Genomic DNA, 20,198 nt, shown 5'->3' with positions numbered 1-20,198 from the left:
CAACTGCCATGTGATTGGTTGATTAGATAATTGCATTAATGAGAAATTGAACAGGTGTTCCTAATAATCCTTTAGTTAAGTGTAGAAAACAAAAGCCCAAACGTATTACTGATTGTTGCATGCACAAAACAAAACAGCACAGCATACAGTACATTTGCACTGCACAAACACACACTTACCGGCTGGATCTAGTAGTCTGGGGATGTGAAGTTCTCTTTCAGCAATGTGGAAGGCTTGCTCCAGGTTCTGTCTGTTCGTTCTTGTTCGGGCTCTGGTTAGGTCCACTATATTCGGCCTTAGAGCATGAAGTATAGCCAAAAACACTACGCCACTCCTCCAGCTCACCTTAAAATCCTTCACATTTAGAGTACAACCAGCCCTGAGAAGACAGAAAAAGATGAATGGTTTTATATTACAGAATCTCACTGTTTCCAAGAATTCCTTTTAGCAGATTGTTCCTCACCTCTGGCACTGCTCTCTGACCCACAGCAGCAGGGCTTTCTTGGCAGATACACGGAAACGTGCGTGCAGGGGTGAACCACGGGGTGGCACTGGACTGCTGCGGGCACTGCTGCTGGTCGATTGAGTGTCCAAACTCGCCAGAGACTCCAGAGACGACTGACGAGAACTAAAGGACAATGTGCTGGCCAACTCTTCAATCTAAACAATGTAGAAGACCCATCAGAATAATCATCCAGCAAAACTGACAATCATTCTCCTCAGTTTTTATATATATATATAGTATATATGTAATATATGTAGTAATATATGTAAGTATATTTGTCTAATCTAACTCTTTGGTTGCACTGAGACAGCAAACATACATGAAAGTGCATGATGATGGTCCAGACCAGACCCAGAATGATGGAAGGCTTGCCATCCATGATGTCTGAGACATTGATGTTGACCAGTTTGATCTGCAGGGCAAATATGTCAATAAAGTTACAAATGATGATATTTCACCTTCACACAGAAGTGAACTAAAACTACTGCTTCATGGTCAAAGAAAAATTTGACAAAAGATAAAAATATGCTATTGTTCTTCAAAGCAGCAGCCTGTAATCTTCACTTTTATTAGTTACATGCTCCACTCTTCACAACAACGTTAACCTCAAATCTCCAACAAAATAGAAACTCTTATAAAAAATCCAAACATAACAGAACATTAAGCACTAACAAGTCTCCCTCAACTTAAAAAACAAATAAAATATTGCTTAATTTCTTAAAGGGATAGTTCACCCAAAAATAAAAATTCTGTCATCATTCACTCACCCTCAAGTTGTTCCAAACCTGAACACAAAATAAGATATTTAGAAGAATGTTTGTAACCAAGCAGAGAGAGCAACCATTGACTACCATAGTAGGGAAAAAAATACTATGGTAGTCAATGGTTGCTCTCTCTACTTGGTTACAAACATTCTTCTAAATATCTTATTTTGTGTTCAGCAGAACAAAGAAACTCATACAGGTTTGGAACAACTTGAGGGTGAGTAAATGATGACAGAATGTAAATTTTTGGGTGAACTATCCCTTTAATATGTACTTTCCCCATTCAGTCCCATGATGCAAAGCATGCTGGAAACAGAAAACCTCCTGCCCGCCCAACAAACAAAAATGTTGTTTCAACAGAAATTAATTAAGTAAATATCTTTTTTTGCTAATTTAAACTGATTGCACCCTATGAAATGAACACAATTCATGTTGATCGCTTGAAATACATTTCCAGGAGTTGTTGCAACTGCTGGTACATCTTACCGATTTCCTCTTAAGGAACGCCAGAGCTTTCTCAATGTTTGATCTGTGCTGAAATGTCCCCCTTCCTTTCTCCCGGCTCTGTAAAGATTACGTTTTTGGAATACATTTTTATATCAATATACCAACAGCCTATTCACTGGATAGTACAAATTTATTGTTTTAAATGTTTTTTGAGTAAATTTGGAGTATAATTGTGCAAAATAAATATTAATATCATCTAATAAACCTCATATCAAATGATATTGTTTTATATTATACATGTATAGGTTTATACACTGATCAGGCATAACCTTATGACCTAAATTTTGTTGGTTCCCCTTTTGCTGTCAAAACAGCCTTGACCCGTCGAGGTATGGACTCCACTAGACCCCTGAAGGTGTGCTATGGTATCTGGCACCAAGATGTTGGCAGCAGATCCTTTAAGTCATGTAAGTTGCAAGGTGGAGCCTCCATGGATCATCTTGTTTGTTCAGAACATCCTACAGATGCTCGATTGTATTGAATTTGGAGGCTAAGTCAACACCTCACCTCAGTTGTTGTGCTCCTCAAACCATTCCTGAACCATTTTTGCTTTGTGGCAGGGCACATTATCCTGCTGAAAGAGGCCACAGCCATACATGGTCTGCAACAATGCTTAGGTAGGTGGTACGTGTCAAAGTAACATCCACATGGATGGCAGGATCTAAGGTTTCTCAGCAGAACATTGTTCATAGCATCACACTGCCTCCGCCAGCTTACCTTCTTCCCGTAGTCGTGCATCCTGGTGCCATGTGTTCCCCAGGTAAGTGATGCATACCACACGGCCATCCACGTGATGTAAAAGAAAACATGATTCATCAGACCAGGCCACCTTCTTACATTGCTCCGTGGTCCAGTTCTGATGCTTATGTGCCCACTCTTGGTGCTTTCGGCGGAGGACAGGGGTCAGCATGGGCACCCTGACTGGTCTGCGGCTATGCAGCCCCATACGCAACAAACTGCAATGCACGGTGTATTCTGACACTTTTCTATCAGTACCAGAATTAACTTCTTGAGCAATTTGAGCTACAGTAGCTCGTCTGTTTGATCGGACCACACAGGCCAGCTTTCGCTCCCCACAAGCACCAATGACCCTTGGCCGCCCATGACCCTGTTGCCGGTTCACAACTATTCCTTCGTTGGACCACTTTTGATAGACACTGACCACTGCAGACTGGGAACACCCCACATAAGCTGTAGTTTTGGAGATACTTTGACCCAGTCGTCTAGCCATCACAATTTGCCGTGATGAAGAGATCAGTGTTATTCACTTCACCTGTCAGTGGTCATAATCTTATGCCTGATCAGTGTATGTGTATATATTGGGAAATGGCCATCTGGCTCTCTAGATATCAGCATATGAAAAATCAGTTGACATCTTTTGAACTAGACACTTACCATTCTCTGACCACTCATCACCTCCAGCAGGTCCAATAGTTTGCTTCCATCTCTGAATTCATTGAAAAGATCCAGCACAGAAACTGGAGGACTCCTCTGAGAGAGCAGAATTAAATATTCCATATTAAACACCAGAATGCACATGGTTTATAACTTTAGAACTAAACCATACAGGCAAATCACACAAAAACATGTCAGGGTCATATCTTACCTCAGAATTAAGATATAAATCACATTTTGGCAAAAGAAAAAGTTAACTTTAGATTTTACTAACTTTTTATTATTTGCATTGTGGATTAATTTTCATGACAATGCAAATTTCCCCTCAAATCTACCCACAACTTTTTTTTTTAAATAAATGGAGGAATATTATTTATTTTACAGTTGTATCCATTTTGTTAGGTAACAGGATTCAATGCTCATGGCAGATATTAAGACTATGTCAGGACAAATCAGACAAGCATGTGTGAACTCAACCTTTTACATAAAACTGAGAGCTCCAGGCATTAGTAATATGGCAGCTAATATTCTGTTTTGTGGGGACATGAGCATATGAAATTATCTGAAATGACACCTTGATGTCTCTTTTATGTGTGCACACGTCCCCTGTTCATGCCTGTGGGACGCCAAGCCACGTCAAACTGATTGTGTCATTTGCTCACTTTATAAGTAGCTGTGGCTGTGAATATGCGTGTTCACGAGTGTGTGCGCTGACACAACTCCTGTTGCTGTCTGTCTTTCTGGGCCATGTTTGAGAAGATTATATTTACCCCCTGCACACCCCTCATTCCCTCTCCGCTATTGGAGAACCTGCAGGAATGACCTCTACCAACAACACTTTCCATGTCCGTCATTTATCTGTAGTTTAGGTGCAGTTTCTGATGTCAAAAAATCCTATGTGTCATTCACAGTTAATACAAATGATAAAAAAAATAATGCAAGTGAAGTTCATGATGATTCAGATAAACACAACATACAGTCTATTACTGATATAGCTTTTCTAAGTCAAGATTAGGAGCACTTGAACTTTGACCATCACCTTAGACAGCTGGGCATTGATCCAGTTGGTGAAGGTTCTCTTCTGAATTTGTTCCTGCTCCACTGAGGGCAGAACAGAGAGGAGAAAAGCATGAAAACCACATCACATCACACACATCTGCAGGATTTTATCTCTATGTGCTATGTTCATTTCAATTCAAACAATGTCCAAGAATAGATCTTATAAATGTAAGAGCAAGAAACAGGTGCATTTGTATTCAACAAAAACATCTTTGGAAGGCATAATAACACTGGTCACTAGTAATCTATAATCTTTTATTTATCCAAATTAAATAGAACATAAATACATTTTAATCTGTATTTACACATGTAATGTATTTGAAAAAATAATAATAATAATTCGCATGTGGTTCACATGAAATGCACTGCAGACCTAAAAGTAGTCACATCAAATAGAGTGCCATATATGTTTACCGTTATATAGTTCCACAAAATCAATGAGCTCATCGACTGTGTGAAGAACATCTGTATCCTCCATTCTCTGACAATCCACTTCCATTTTCTTAAACAAAAACCTTCAAATCTCTCACAATACGTCCAAGTCCAATCTTCTCAAAGTTGTCAACTCTCTTCTCAAACGGAGAAACCACTTCTCAAACCACTTTTGCTACGAAACCCATAAGACGAATCTGATCGCCAGCCTGACTCTGTCGACCTGCAGTGATTCTAAAAGAGCTCTCCCTCATTAACTGCTAAACATGGCCACACTCACTATGAATAAGACTCTCAGGTCAGTTATCAGGATAATGTCTCAGAGATGTCGTTGTTGACCGACTGACCCACAAAGAGAAAAAGAGTGTGTGTTTGAATAAATTCTTTGACAGGACTGTCAGAGTTTGACAGTCACTGTTCCCACACTCCTGTATCAGCAGCACAGGATGAGAGAAAGCTTTGAGATGGTTAATGTTATCATCTAACACCCACTGCCAGGTTCCTGTGGATTTATTTAGAGTTCAGCTATCAAATACTAATGCGCTTTTACACTTGACACAGTTGACCCAGGGTCATTTTTAACCTGGGAAAATTATTTGTCAGGCATAATACTTAATGTTGTGTTGTTGCTAAACAACTTGCTGTAAAATTGTACTGCTGCAGTCCCGTTGTATAACCCAGTAAAAGAAGCCTACTGTATATCCAGTCAGGACTTGACAATCAGGAGTGCCCTATGGCCCGGGGCCGGCGTAAAGTCGCTCAGGACAGTTGACGCAACTGTCACTTGCCCAGTCGGCCCAGTACTGCATCACGAAAGTTTATCGTTTGCACATGTTTTTAAGCCTTGCCAATTTAAATATTCAAACTAAAGAAGATACAAAAGAGAACTCAATTCTCAGATTTTTGTGTGTACATATCACTTATCTAATATTAATACCTAATATCTAATACCACAAACCTAATAACATACCTAATATTCCAGCTGATGTCTTTGTTTTTATGTTAATCAAACAACTAAGGATAAAGAAAGAAATCACTCACTGCTCTTGACTGAATAAATTCTATTACTTTAATAAGGATTAATCTTAGATTTAATTTATACACTGAAGACTACGGAGTGCTGTTTTACATTTGATTATTAATTTTTTTTACCTGAAAATTACTGTTAGGCTTACCTGAAAAACATGAAAAGCAATGTTTATTTTATTTGTATGTTTCTTCTATTATATTTGTGATATTGCTAAAAATTTACTTATTTGTTCTTATTTTATTACTGACAGTTTACTTTAGTATAGTCTTTAACAATATTTGAAATGTATATGAGTTAGGCTAGTAGTTTTTGGTGTCACAACCTTATTAAGATTATGGGTCAAAAAGGACGAAGACAATAACTAGGCCTATTTTATGTATTTATAATTTTTTTGTGGTGGGTGACATAGTGTGAAAATGTTTTCTTATAGTAATACAAATAATTTGTTTATCCATAATTTCAGTCAAAATATAATTAATGACATCCATCTGTAGCGATAACAAAAAGAAACTTTGTTACTAGTGCTGTTATTAAGCAAAAACAGAAATCAATATGGAGATCAGGTTTAGTTCCTGGGATTTGTAACTGAGAACAGAATCTTTTACTATGTATTACTTTTTTATTGTTTCTCTAATTTTGCAGAGATGAATATGAGCTGAAAATGACCTAAATTCCTTTAAAATGCTCACTTAAAAATATACTTAAAACACAGTGAGGCAAGTGCAGAGAAGGAACATTTATGTGGCAGAAATACAAACTCATTGAATCATTAGGCAAGGTGTTGATCCACCTCAGAAAGACAACAAATTTCTCTCAGCAAACACTCCCCTTTACTGGAGACTAAATTTAAATGATCTCTACAGAAACACAATGACAGGCTGGAATGTTCCCACTGAACAAAGTTTTTAAATAGTTCTTAAATAGTTAGAGACAACACCTCCCTTTGAGCGAACAACAGAGGGAGGGAAAAAAATTATGAAACGATGAAGCAAAAAAAAAAAGAAAAGCCCCATACGGTACTTCTGACTGACAATTTATTTAGGCGGTACATATACGGTGATCGTATTACTGACCGTTTCATAATAATTTATAACAATAGTGAAACTGAAAGACCTTTACATGAAATACAATGAATATTGAAAAAAGGTATCATTCATTTCAAATGATGTCAATGTCTATTTTCTGTAACTGCAAAATACCTTTCAGATGGGTGTTCAACCAACTTCTTTTTGTTGTCTTTTAAGGAGACATCAGCAATGATTGCACCATGATATTCAGATGTACATATGTAGCCTGATCTCATGAAAAAAATGCATATCTATAGCACAAATTGTATTTATTGTGCGATTTACATGTCAAAATGAGTTTTTACGAGCATATGATACGCACTTTATAAAGTGTTATATGCACGTACCCCACACCACTAAACCTACCCAATGGGGTGATAATGCATATCATATGCATGTAAAAACACATTTTTACGTAAAAAATTGCACGATAACGTGTTGACATATGATAGAACAATATTAATGGCAATTAAAAACTGCACAAATTGTTATTTTAATTATTGCATACAATCTGTTGTCCAACTAGTTTTAGAGCTAATTTTAAAGCTACTACAAACTCACCCATGATGACGTCATCAGATTTACTATCTCAGAATTTCCTGGATCATAATAAGTTGTTGTATGTTGGAGTGTGCAATGGTAGAAATACTTTATAAACCAGCCTCATCTTGCAGTGCAACAGCAAATCAGTGCAAAACTCCTGCATCGAAATACTAGAGACCATGTGTCAGTTAAAGAACTGAAATCTACTATAAACACACGGTACAACTTGCCCGGTAACCTTTAGCTAAGTAATTCAAGATCAAGTGCCAGTACTGCAGGTTTTAGAAAGGCTCCACCTTTTACCTAAGCCAAAACTAAACGCACACAGCATGTCCACACAGGTGCTGATTAACGCAGTTCCACTGTATCCTCAGGGCTCCAACATTGATCAACATGTTAAGATTATCTACGGATTCCTGAGAAATGGAGAAAAAAAATTCACCTGCCATCAGTTTTTAGCCTTTTTCACTTACTTTTTTTTTATTCATTTCAGAACTCTGACAGAGAGAAATATTAGCATTTAAAAAAATTTTGTGCAGTTTGTCATCATGGTATTTTTTTCCTAAAAGCCCCGATATATTTCAAGTGAAATCAAAGAACGAATTTATGTGGTGTCATTTCAAACAGATTCAGGCCAAAACAAACTTCGTTTGGAGTTGGTTTTGGGAGTTCAAAACCGCTTGCCAAACAGCTGGTAAACATCTTTGTACTACCATAGGTCCGTGGCGATTACATAATAGGTAGGTGTGTGCGGAGGCTCCGCCTTCTTTCACATAGAAATCTTTTCTGGTTTATAATTTCTCCCATTGAGACCGCCGAGGTCAAACGTCCGTGAGTGAAAAAATGAACACACCGAAGAGCTGCTTTATAGTAGAAAATTAAGTTGTACTACGGGTTTAACAATATATCGTGTCACAATATATCGCAATACAAAAATGCAACAATATGTATCATGGATAGTGACAATCTGTATTACCCCTAAAATGTCAATTTCTGTGTGAGTTTTAGTGTCAGTAATACATTAAGCTATATACTATATATAATGTTGAATATAATGTATAATAATGCAATGGGGTAATACTGTATATGTGGGTCCTGATAATGCCAAATGTCTTATGATACCAGTAAAAAAGTGGCCTACACTATTTTAAATATATCTAGTCAGTGACAGTGCATATTCGTCTAAAATAATTATGTATTTTCAGCTTCAGAATCAACACCAAGTCCAAGCCTATTCATTTCCACCCCCAATGTAATACCAAATTTAGAATTTTAATCAACAATAAAAAAAAATTAACCGTTTACCATGTCTTAAATCTTGTCTTACCATGTCTTATTATTGAGTATCGCAATAATATCGTATTGTGAGTTCAGTATTGTGATGTGTATCGTATCGTGACCTGAGGGTATCATTACACCTCTAAGTAGTATTTCTGATGAAACGAGACACTGATTTTCATGTTTAATACGGTAAAGCTGGTTGATTTTAAGCAATCTATTGTATAAAGTGCTATATAAATAAACGGAGTGCCGAATTGCAGTGCTCGTGCAAACATATCCACGTTGCTATGATCAGATACTTTTCTTATGCTTTATTTAAAAAATGCTTGGTGTTTTCTCAATTTTGTTGTGTGTTTATCTTGTTATTGAGAGGAAGGCGCACAGCACATATTTACATTTTCATCTAAAGGTCGCTCTCAGGAGTGTGGGCGGCGTCGGATTTTCACTAACAGTATATCGTTGCTCACATATTTCCAACTTCATTTTACCCCTAAGCGAAGAACGAAAAAGAACTTCGCCATGAGTTTTGGGGCCTTAAAGGAACACTCCACTTTTTTGAAAATAGGCTCATTTTCCAACTCCCCTAGAGTTAAACAGTTTTACCGTTTTCGAATCCATTCAGCCAATCTCCGGGTCTGGCGGTAGCAATTTTAGCATAGCTTAGCATAGATCATTGAATCTGATTAGACCGTTAGCATCTCGCTCAAAGTTTCGATATTTTTCCTGTTTAAAACGTGACTCTTCTGTAGTTACATCGTGTACTAAGACGAAATGAAAAATGAAATGAAAAGTTGCGATTTTCTAGGCCGATATGACTAGGAACTATTCTCTCATTCCAGCGTATTGATCAAGGAATTTTTCTGCCGTACCATGATTGCAGCAGGCGCAATGATATTACACAGAGCCTGAAAATATTCCCCAGCACGCTCCTCGTGCAAGCAGGTTGTCACGCTGGTTATGTTGACGGAAGTTAGCCTATTTTCAGGCGCTGCATAATATCATTGCGCCACTACACCCATGGTACGGCAGCAAAGTTCCTTGATTATTAAGCAGGAATGAGAGTATAGTCATTCGCAACTTTTTATTTTCCGCCGGTCTTAGTACACAATGTAAATACAGAAGAGTCAAGTTTTGAATAGGAAAAATATCGAAACTTTGGTCATTTTTTGGAGTAAGATGCTAACGGTCTAATCAGATTGAATGATTTATGCTAAGCTATGCTAAAAGTGATACCGCCAGACCTGGAAATCGGCTGAATGGATTCGAAAACGGTAAAACTCAACTGTTTAACTCTAGGGGAGTTGGAAAATTAGCCTATTTTCAAAAAAAGTGGAGTGTTCTCTTAATGATTTTAAAGTAATATATCAAGTAGCCTGAAACACAATAAAACATCTCAATTATTGTCAGCATTTAAGTCACGCTGACTGCTTAAAATAATTGATTACCATCATTAAATGATGACAGACACTACTACTACAATAAAAAATTACTTTTTAATATCTTTTTCTTTATAGGCGCCCCTTATGTCTTATGGAGGAGCTTAACAACCCCTCAGCTCTACAATCAAGCGAGTAGCAATTATGGCTTTCCAGAATTAATCATCCCTTAATATTTGCCTAAATGATGTTCATTAAGAAAATCACATTCTCATCACTTGCCTCTCGAAACAACAACAAAGACACTACAACAGAGAGAGGGAAGATATCTGTGGATTTATAAAAACATCTAACTACCCACACCTAGCATGCTAGAAAAAACACTTTTGTGCAACTCTTCATGACTCAGGGCAACAGAACTTTAATTACATCTGCCTGTTACCAAACAATCTTCAAAACACGTGACCATGCTGTTTTTATGCCTTAATAAAGTCATTCATTCCATCCTTTCAAAGCATAACGTGTTTGTTGGGGGGTGTGTTTTAACCTGTACTGTTCCACGTCACCAATAAATCAGTTTAATTTGCTCTTGAATAAACAGATGAGATAAAAAGTTTGTTAAATGAACAAATAAATTCATACTATCTTCCAAAGTCCGATGAAAATTACATTGCAGTAGATATATTGATAATGTCAAACCTATAACAGATAATGGCAACGTTTTATTTTCGTCTTATGCTCAATCTGAGCTTCAGTCTGACCTTGCAGTAGTATGTGGACATCATCGATGTCTAGTGGGAGAGAGCCACGTTCATCGGGCGGGTCTACGGATGTCCTCTGTGATGTCATGGTTCCCACGGAGACAGTTCAGCTGAGAACCACCTGAGGGATTGCAGCATCTGTGGAGGGGACAGAGGATGTCATAGCAGTCCAGGTTCATTTTAACATTTTAAAAGTAATTTCGGACCCACTTTATATTAGGTGGCCTTAACTACTATGTACTAACAGTTGAATTAATCATTTGATACAACGCATTTATTGTGTACATAATTTTTTTTTACATTGTACTTACATTTTCAATATTACCCGCATTTAATTACATCTGTAATACATTTCTGTAGTAACATTTATAATTGCACTGTTGACATTTCCCTTACACCTAACCCTACCCTTAAACTAACCCATACCACCACACCTGTCCTTAACTTTACCCGTATCCACCTCAATATCAGCAAAAGTGTTTTGCAATACAATATGAACACAATAAAGTACATTGTACTTATTTTTGATGTAAGTACATAGTAGTTAAGGCCACCTAATATAAAGTGGGGCCGTAAATTCTGTTATGCATTTCTTTTTTTGCTGTAACTTTCTTGAAGGGTTTGTTTTGTAGGCTAATTTAAGGAAGCATTTCTATAAAAAGGTACACTAGACTTGGTCTGATAATGTTCTGATGGACAAGATCTACATTTCTTCTTGTTTTAGAAGCCGTTTCACGTCACAATAACTAAGAAAAGATTATCACACCTTTCCTTTTCATGATGTCTTTAAATTCCTGTGGGTAGACAAAGTCAGTGATTATGCCTTCTAAGGATCCAAAACTTTTTTTAAGAATGTGTGGGGAATTAATATTTTGTTTTAGATTAAGACAATAGAAAAACAATTAAAGACTAATTTCTTAAATAAACAATAAAATCATAAAGTCATGTAAAATGTCATTGCATGTCCTTGCAGCACAACGTGACTCTGTTAGAATAGTACAGAGGGGTGTGCTATTTTGGGATGGAATCCCAGGAACAAGAACAGAGAGAGAGAGAGTGCACATACTGTCTTTAATAATGTGGAATGAAAATACAGCATGGTATTAACACGAAACGGACACATTCCCAGAGATCAAAATTATCTGTGCATTATCTCTGATAATGTGTGCTGGGATCATCATCACAGTCAAATCACACTAAATGACATGGAAGTTACATGGAAACTTCATCCACACGGACTGACCACCACAGCATCTGAAGCATTTCACACGTACAGAACACAACATTACCACAGGATGTTCACCCATGCAAAGCAGAGACAAATCTTCTGTGGAAACATGTCACTAGCCCTATGCCTGAAAACGACAAAAACACTGTCAAAGAACTGAAGTGTCTCAAACTGCCTTTGAACAAAACAAAGGATAATTCACCCAGAATGTTTACCCACCTCCATTTTGTTCATTTTTAGTTACAGGATTGCCACAGCTGATTTGTGTGAACTACTCATTTAAACCAATGCCCAATAGGGCCTTTTAAAACATGTGTTATCTACATTTTTATATACATATATAAGTTAAATGATTGCCAAAAACAAAAACAAACCTGTGTTCATCCCATCCCTCTAAGAGCTGTAAGTGGCTTTACGTAGGCTAACTAAGCTTTCCTCCAATTTGGTTCACATCTTTACATATGTACCCAAAATGTTGAACAAGTCAATGACACAAAAAATGACAGATGACAATAATGACAAAAACGTTCCGCACACGGTCCAGAATAAACAGAGTGACCTTTGACACACAGAATGCCTTGAGCGAGCGCGCGAGGGGCGTCGCTCGCACCACGGGCCCCAAAATAGCGCGGGCACGTGTTCCAAACAGAGCACAATAGTTAATATCACATATACAATGATACTGCATGACTTTATGCCGTTATTTGAATCCTGACAGTAATTGTTTGAACTAAAACTACTTATAGGCCTATATTAGCCTATAAGCCTACATATAAGTTATTAGTAGGCTATTTATTTATTTATTTTATATATTTTTTAAGTATTAAGGATATTTTATAGAAGCTATTTTCTCAGAAAAAAAACAAAACAAATAAAAGCAACAAATATAGGCCTAATTAATAGGCTACATTAAAATAAATATGGTGTGATTACGATTTAACGTGTGTTATGCGTTATTCTACGACCTTACAGCTGCCAAGGTGGGTCTGTTCAGAAGAACTCAAGTTCTACTCACATGTTTGGCAAAGTATGAAAAACTCTCTTCAAATGTCCACTTAGCCTACATATCCAGTGTTGAATGTTTCCCGTCAACTGCAATAACGACAAATATGAATCGTTAGGGAGTTCACATTACTGCGTGTAGCGAAGAGTGAAGCTACTGGATTCCCTCCCGTTCCCAGCTGAGCTCACCGGGAGAAGCGACCGGCCAGCGGAGTGAGTGTAATCCGACGCGCCCGCGGGGTCTCTAATTATAACGACCACTCAGGGCAGCTCATAGACCTAAAGGAGCATAGCAGACAAACTACCAAATTAACCCTTTATGTAGATCAATAACCCCACGCTGCGAATTATGAGTGCATTTGTGCAGGTCGCCCACCAAATGAATGCTTCAGCCACGCCAAAGAAGACAAAATAGGGTATGTCTAAAAGTTACAGAAAGTTTCACATGTATAGGTTTTAAGATGGTTTCAGTATTGAGAAATGATCAAATACAGCAGTACATGGCTAAAAGTTTGTCACCGCGCGTATTTTTCACCAGTTGTTAAATAGGCCTATAGACACTAAGTTCGACCTCTTTCCATTGACACCAGTTTCAAGCAGCACATCGATAAAGCGCTATCATTATTCACCGATCAGACATTATGACCACCTTCCTAATATTGTGTTGGTCCCCCTTTTGCTGCCAAAACAGCCCTGACCCGTCGAGGCATGGACTTCACTATTCCCCTGAAGGTGTGGTATCTGGCACAAATATGTTAGCAGCAGATCCTTTAAGACTTGGACTTGTTTGTTCAGCACATCCCACAGAGTGAGGTATTTGAAGGTATGAGAATTTGCAGGCCAAGTCAACACCTCTAACTCATTGTTGGGCTCCTCAAACCATTCCTGAATAATTTTTGCCTTGTGGCAGGGCACATTATCCTGCTGAAAGAGGCCACAGCCACCAGAGAACACCATTTCCATGAAAGGGTGTACATGGTCTGCAACAATGCTTAGGTAGGTGGTACGTGTCAAAGTAACATCCACATGGATGGCAGGACCCATGGTTTCCCAGCAGAACATTGCCCAAAGCATCACACTGTCTCTGCCGGCTAAGCGACACACACACACCTGGGCATTCACATGATATAAAAGAAAACATGATTCATTGGACCAGGCCACCTTCTTCCATTGCTCCGTGGTCCAGTTCTGATGCTCACGTCCCCACTGTTGGTGCTTTCGGCGGTGGACAGGGGTCAGCATGGGCACCCTGACTGGTCTGCGGCTATGCAGCCCCATACGCAACAAACTGCGATGCACTGTGTATTCTGTCACCTTTCTATCAGAACCAGCATTAACTTCTTGAGCAATTTGAGCTACAGTAGCTCGTCTGTTTGACCAGACCACACAGGCCAGACTTTGCTCCCCAAGTGCATCAATGAGCCTTGGCCACCCATGACCCTGTCGCCGTTTCACCACTGTTCCTTCCTTGGACCACTTTTGATAGATACTGACCACTGCAGACTGGGAACACCCCACAAGAGCTGCAGTTTTGGAGATGCTCTGACCCAGTTGTCTAGCCATCACAATTTGGCCCTTGTCAAACTCACTCAAATCCCACTTGTCCATTTTTCCTGCTTCTAACACATCAACACCCACTAACAGGTGTCGTGATGAAGAGATAATCACCTGTCATAATGTTATGCCTGATCGGTGTATATCATTTTATTATAGATTTACATATAACAAACAGGCCTATAGCACAAAATATGGTTGTTAAAAACGTTGTTATAGATTTTCATAGGCTACAACAAATATAGCACAACCTTTTTATAACGTACAGGTAGCCTACATTTTAAATGTACTCTTAAAATATGTTTTAAAACAGTGGACCCCTGATAGCCACTGCATAATTCTCACTGTATAACTTGATACTTGTCCACCAGTGTACATATATCTTATATGCAGTTCACATGACATATAGATCCTTAATAATTACAATAATTAAATTAATACTACTAACAATGTGTAGAAGAAACTGATGAAGAACTAAAGGAAATGTTTTGAGCCAGCGTGATCACACTATTCAAATGATATGTGATTAGATCATATTGGTTCTCTGAAGTTAACCAGAAACTAATTCCCATATTGACCACTAGATGTCACTGTGGCATAATTTTAGAAAAGTCATTTGAAGATGGTCTCAGACTCTCAATTTAATGCAGAGAAAAACAACTTGCTTACTCAATAGGTAGGCCTACTTTGTACTTTTCAGGTAGTAGATATTCTGTACATGACATTTATTTTATTTTATCAGCAATTGTTTGTTTGTTTCTCTTTTTCTATTAATATTTTGTACATACAAAGTGCTAAAAAATGTCAGTAATTTTACAAAAGGATAGTCATAATGGAAAAGAATATGAACTTTTTTGGCAATCATTAATCAAATGTCTATAATTTAGTGGCCCCAGTTAGATCAATCCTAATGTTATTGTCTTCAGACTTCTGTTTGATTTGGCAGTAAATAGTTGTGTCAATGCCTGTTTGTCACTTATAAAATACAAACATTTTCAATGTAATTTTATATAAAGCTGCAGTCCATAACTTTTTGCGTTCTAGAGGTTAATAAACAGAACTGCATGCGTCTTGCGGAAGAACATTGCAGCCGGAGCTACTTCTCTCTGTTTATGTCTATGGCGAGTCGCGCAGCGACTGTGCTCCTCCGCAGCGGTTCCTACCAGACCGGTCTGAAATAGTCCCAATATAAACACTTATTATAAGTGTACCATAATGATTCAGGGTAAGACAAAAACACGGTTTGGAAAATGGATTCATGTTGTACATTCTCATTATAACATTTTTGTAAAGTTTGAAACCAAAAGAGTTACAGACAGCAACTTTAACTTTAATTGCGTATAAAGAACTGAATAAAGTCAGCTCAGCTGTCATCCTTGCCCCTCAGTTGTCAATAATAAAGACCTAATTTTCAGAAAATCGCTTCTTTGATTTTGCCACCATGTTGCCATGGTAAATATCTGACTAAACTCAGAGTGTTTGGAGCCTGACGTCTCCTTTAACCTGTCCTGACACCTCCCTATTCTTTCTGGAGCCAGGACTAACCACAGCCCACACGATGGATGGATGAATAAATAAATAAATAAATACATGGATTAGAGGATGAAGGTTCTTCCCATTCTCTTCCATGTGAATGAGTCTGAACAAAAAAAGGTTCTTTCCTCTTCATGAAGTTAATGGGTGTACGGCTGATGTACCTGAGTACTAACAAGTAAGACGTGCAGAGATTTCAGAGCCTGAGGGGCTGGATCAACCTCCACGCAACATGGACACATCGGCTCCTTCCCTGTTTGTCTTTGGTCTTATGTGACATCTCTTTATTACTGCTGGATGCAGTTGGCGCTACAGAGACAGCCCCGTGTGTTTTAGGAGGGGTGGGCAGTGCCGTTTCTAATAAATTACAGATTTGAGCAAGTTCAGTGTCGGAGCTTCTTCAGGGCTGCAAGTGAGATTTCTCGCTCACTGATTCTGGAGAGTTCAGCTGTGCTGCATCTGCTGCCCAGGTATCTTTGACCTTGCTGACAAGACAAATAGAAGTAAGATAAGTGAGGTTTATGTTTTAGAAATACTTTTGTTTTGTTAATTACTGTGATTTAGGCACCTGTTTTAACCCACTGAGATCCACAATCACTGGAAACAGCAATGGCTCATCTGAGGTCTAGAGCACAGGGGTGAGAAACTTACCAAATCACTTTTTCACAGCAGTTTATGGAAGCAGCATTTTAGTATATCTCATCATAGTTTTAATAGGGTAAAATAGTAATACACCTCTTTTCAAAATTTTGGGGTTGGTAAGAATTTTTTATGTAATTTATTCAATAAAAAATATTTATATTGTTAAATATTATTACTGTTTAAAAAAACTTATTTTAATGTAATTTATTATTTGATGGCAAAGCTTACATTTTTAGCATATTTACTTCAGTCGTCAGTGTCATTTGATCCTTCAGAAATCATTATAATATGCTGATTTGCTGCTCAAGAAACATTTATTTTTATTATCAATGTTAATAACAGTTGTGCTGCTTAATATTTGTGTGGAAGCCGAGATATTTTTTTCAGGATTCATCGATCAATAGAAAGTTCAAAATAACAACATTTATTTGAAATAGAAATCTTTTGTCATATTATAACATTATGTCTTTTCTGTCATCTTTGATCAATGAAAGCGTTAATTTCTTCAATTTTTTAATTGAATGACAGTGTAGCTACATGTTGAAGGCGTTCTACAAGATTTACAAAAGTTTTAATGTGACCTTAAGTGAAAGAAAAACAGTTATGTTTTCATGGATCATTACAACTCAAATTATTAATAGCTCTAATTATAAACTGCATGTGTTAGGTTAATTAATAGTAATTGCTTGACTTCATCAACATGAACTCTTATGTTTTCTGTGTGTGTGTGTGTGTGTGGCAGATTGTCTCCTGTGACTCTGTGCTGTGTGACACTGGCTGTTTGGCTGTGCTGTAGAGCTCATACTGAGGCGTCTGTGCTCAACCTGAAACGTTTCATCGGCTGCGCAGTTCGAGAATTCACCTTTCTGGCCCGTAAGCCGGGATGCGGTGGGCTGCACATCACCACTGATGCCTGCTGGGGACGCTGTGAGACCTGGGAAGTAAGACTATATTTCAGCCTGTGAACATTCACTAAAGCCAGAGATTAGAGCTCTTGCAACACACCTGGAATGTGATGAATACTTAATCAGGATGATATAAAACTGTCAAGGAGAAAATACTTTATTACAAGAATTGTAGTGCATTCAAATGATTTAACAGGGTTTTAAAATAGAACTAGTTAATCAAATGAATACCCTAGATATATTACACAGTGGCAAAAATAATAGACGAGGTGATTTAGTTTTTAATACAAACTGAAGCTGCAAACGGGGTTTTGAAAAAAAAAAGGATTTTATATTAGAAAAAATATATTACAGTTTGCATTTGCATTATTGATTGTGTTTGTAATTGTGTTTACCAGAACTCAGTCTGACCCAAATAATCACTTTCTGAAAAAGAAAAAAAAATGTAACAGCTTTTCCTTTAGTGCTCTTAAGAGAGAGGCGGGGAACCTCTTGGGCTGATTGCTGGAAATTAAAGGGGGACAAAAAACAGAAAAATTGTAGCATTATTTGCTCTGTCAGGCCTGGCTCTATTTTTTACTGAATTATTTTTTTTTTATAAATGTTTTTCATTAAAAAAAATTTATTGTTTTTTGTAACAGATGTTTTACATAGTATTATTATGTATAAATATTACTAGGATTGCACTTTATTGTCCAATATACGCACTTACATGTACATACAGCATTCTTACCTAAAAAAGTACTGGGTAATATAAGGCAACTCTAAAGGCTATGTTTAAGGGTAGGTTTAGTACCTAGTTATTACACAGTTATTGTAATCACTATAATAAGTACATACACACAGTATGAACATGTAGAACAAGATTGTAAAATAAAATGCTACCATTACTTGTATTATTACTGCTCCTATTTATACAATGATCTGAAGGAGAGTGACAGTTTATTGTACGAGTACAGCAACATACACTGTAAAAAGTCAAAATCAACTACTTTTAACTCCAAAATTGAATTTAATATAACTGAATCAACCTGACAACATTAAAGCAGATCTCGCCAGCCACTGACTACCATAGTATTTCTTCCCTCACTATGGTAGGCAATGGCTGCCGAGATCTGCTTGGTTACAAACATTCTTCCTTTGTGTTCAGCAGAACACAGAAATTCATACAGGTTTGGAACAACTTGAGGGTGTGTAAATTATGACAGATGCTTTTAAGTGTACAATCTAAAAAATAAATCATATAGAAATGAAAAGTCCTCAGTCTGACATACCCTCTCATCACCTGTCAATCACTGCAGAAGCCTGTCCTGGACCCGCCCTTCATCGAGTCTCATCAGCGCGTGTGCACCTATAACAAGAGTCGATTAGAGACGGTGCAGCTGCCGAACTGCTCAGCAGATGTGGACCCGTTCTACACCTATCCAGTGGCCCTCCGATGTGACTGTGGGGTTTGTCTCACCAGCACCACTGAATGCATCACCTCTGTCTGATATGCAGGAGAAACCAGCCATTTTGTTACGGTTACAACATCAAAGGCCATGTGCACTGCCGGAATAACATAAATCAGTTTGATGTCTATGTACATGTGGGAGAGAGTTTACCTTCAAATGGTGTCTGTATGTTTCTTTCTTATCATTTTTTATTTTAAATCCTCATTTTTTCTGAAAAGAGCAAAATGATTAATAAAATAAAACTGCAATCTTCTGTCATAAATTGAAAAACAAGGATCCTAGCGACAGGACATAAAATTACGTAACATTACAAGGTTCCATCTTATTCTTTTAATTGACACAAACAAACATAGCCCATACGAATCCACATATTGTTAAACAGTTTGGGTCAGCAAAATTTTGTTTGAAATTATATATATACACACACAACACCTGCTCCGATTTTTCCTTCTCAGGCCGAATGGATTTAAACTTTTTGTGTATTTACTTAGTTCATATACTTAATCCATTCCTGTATCTGAGCATTTACGTTGTTTCACACGCATGAGAATGAGAATACATTTTCTCATCATCAGCTTCCCGCAGCACTGACTAATTTTTCAGAAAGCTGTATTAGTTCACATGTTCTAGCAGTCCAAACAAGGTAAATGATTTAAAACCTCGCTAATGTGAAACTGATGAGAAAACATTTTCTTCTATTCTGGCATCTTATTGAGCAGCAGACACGATTATTAGCGTTTCCATTATAACCCTGAACACATTCTGGTGTGTAATGCCTCAGAGGTCAAATTCAGCAGTTTTGTACTGGAAATGATCACAAGATATTGCAGACTACTAACCAGTGAAATTGCTTTCAGCATTGATAATAAAAAGAAATGTGACTTGAGCAGCAAATCAGCATATTAGAAGGATTTCTGAAGGATCATGAGACCCTGAAGACTGTCATTACAGGAATATGTTTCCTTTTAATATGTAAATTATAATATATTAAATAGAAAACATTTATTTTAATACTTCACTTCAGTTATTTTAAAATGTAATAATATTTCAATACTTCATTTCACATTGTTGCTATTTTTACTGTATGTTTTATGTTAAATGCATAAGAGACTTATTTCAAAACAGACCTCAAACGTTTGCACGGAAGTGTATTTCTATAT

At 37.4% G+C, this 20,198-nt stretch overlaps 2 protein-coding genes across 12 annotated transcripts in view; one reads left to right on the top strand and one right to left on the bottom strand.

Moving 5' to 3' along the window:
• syne2b (spectrin repeat containing, nuclear envelope 2b) overlaps positions 1–13,149 on the bottom strand; it is a 124,283-nt gene extending 111,134 nt beyond the window's left edge. For all 11 annotated transcript variants that reach the window (XM_079843340.1, XM_079843345.1, XM_079843348.1 and 8 more), the window contains exons 1-8: positions 12,964–13,149; positions 10,721–10,858; positions 4,211–4,272; positions 3,172–3,267; positions 1,756–1,833; positions 825–917; positions 464–660; positions 180–379 (exon numbers count right to left, since the gene is read on the bottom strand). In XM_079843340.1, coding sequence (XP_079699466.1) covers positions 180–379; positions 464–660; positions 825–917; positions 1,756–1,833; positions 3,172–3,267; positions 4,211–4,272; positions 10,721–10,808 — 814 coding nt within the window. In that variant the 5' untranslated portion in view covers positions 10,809–10,858; positions 12,964–13,149. The remainder of the gene's footprint in view (positions 1–179; positions 380–463; positions 661–824; positions 918–1,755; positions 1,834–3,171; positions 3,268–4,210; positions 4,273–10,720; positions 10,859–12,963) is intronic.
• Positions 13,150–16,280: 3,131 nt separating this feature from the next.
• Positions 16,281–19,929, top strand: gphb5 (glycoprotein hormone subunit beta 5). Its single transcript, XM_079841969.1, has 4 exons — positions 16,281–16,507; positions 16,602–16,675; positions 17,422–17,620; positions 18,886–19,929. Exons 2-4 carry the CDS (start codon positions 16,647–16,649, stop codon positions 19,075–19,077), a joined length of 420 nt encoding a protein of 139 aa, XP_079698095.1. The 5' UTR covers positions 16,281–16,507; positions 16,602–16,646; the 3' UTR covers positions 19,078–19,929.
• Positions 19,930–20,198: the final 269 nt, after the last annotated feature.

Source organism: Gobio gobio (assembly GCF_949357685.1).
Source record: "Gobio gobio genome assembly, chromosome: 18".
In the NCBI taxonomy this organism is placed as follows: Eukaryota; Metazoa; Chordata; class Actinopteri; order Cypriniformes; family Gobionidae; genus Gobio; species Gobio gobio.
Note: the sequence above shows the minus strand (reverse complement) of the source record. Positions and strands in the feature narration are given on the sequence as shown.

Coding starts and splice junctions, on each gene's coding strand:
- gphb5 (XM_079841969.1), top strand. CDS start 16,647: ATGGCTCATCTGAGGTCTAGAGCACAGGG. Junction 16,676..17,421: donor CTGAGGTCTAGAGCACAGGG/GTGAGAAACTTA, acceptor TGTGTGTGGCAG/ATTGTCTCCTGTGACTCTGT. Junction 17,621..18,885: donor GACGCTGTGAGACCTGGGAA/GTAAGACTATAT, acceptor CAATCACTGCAG/AAGCCTGTCCTGGACCCGCC.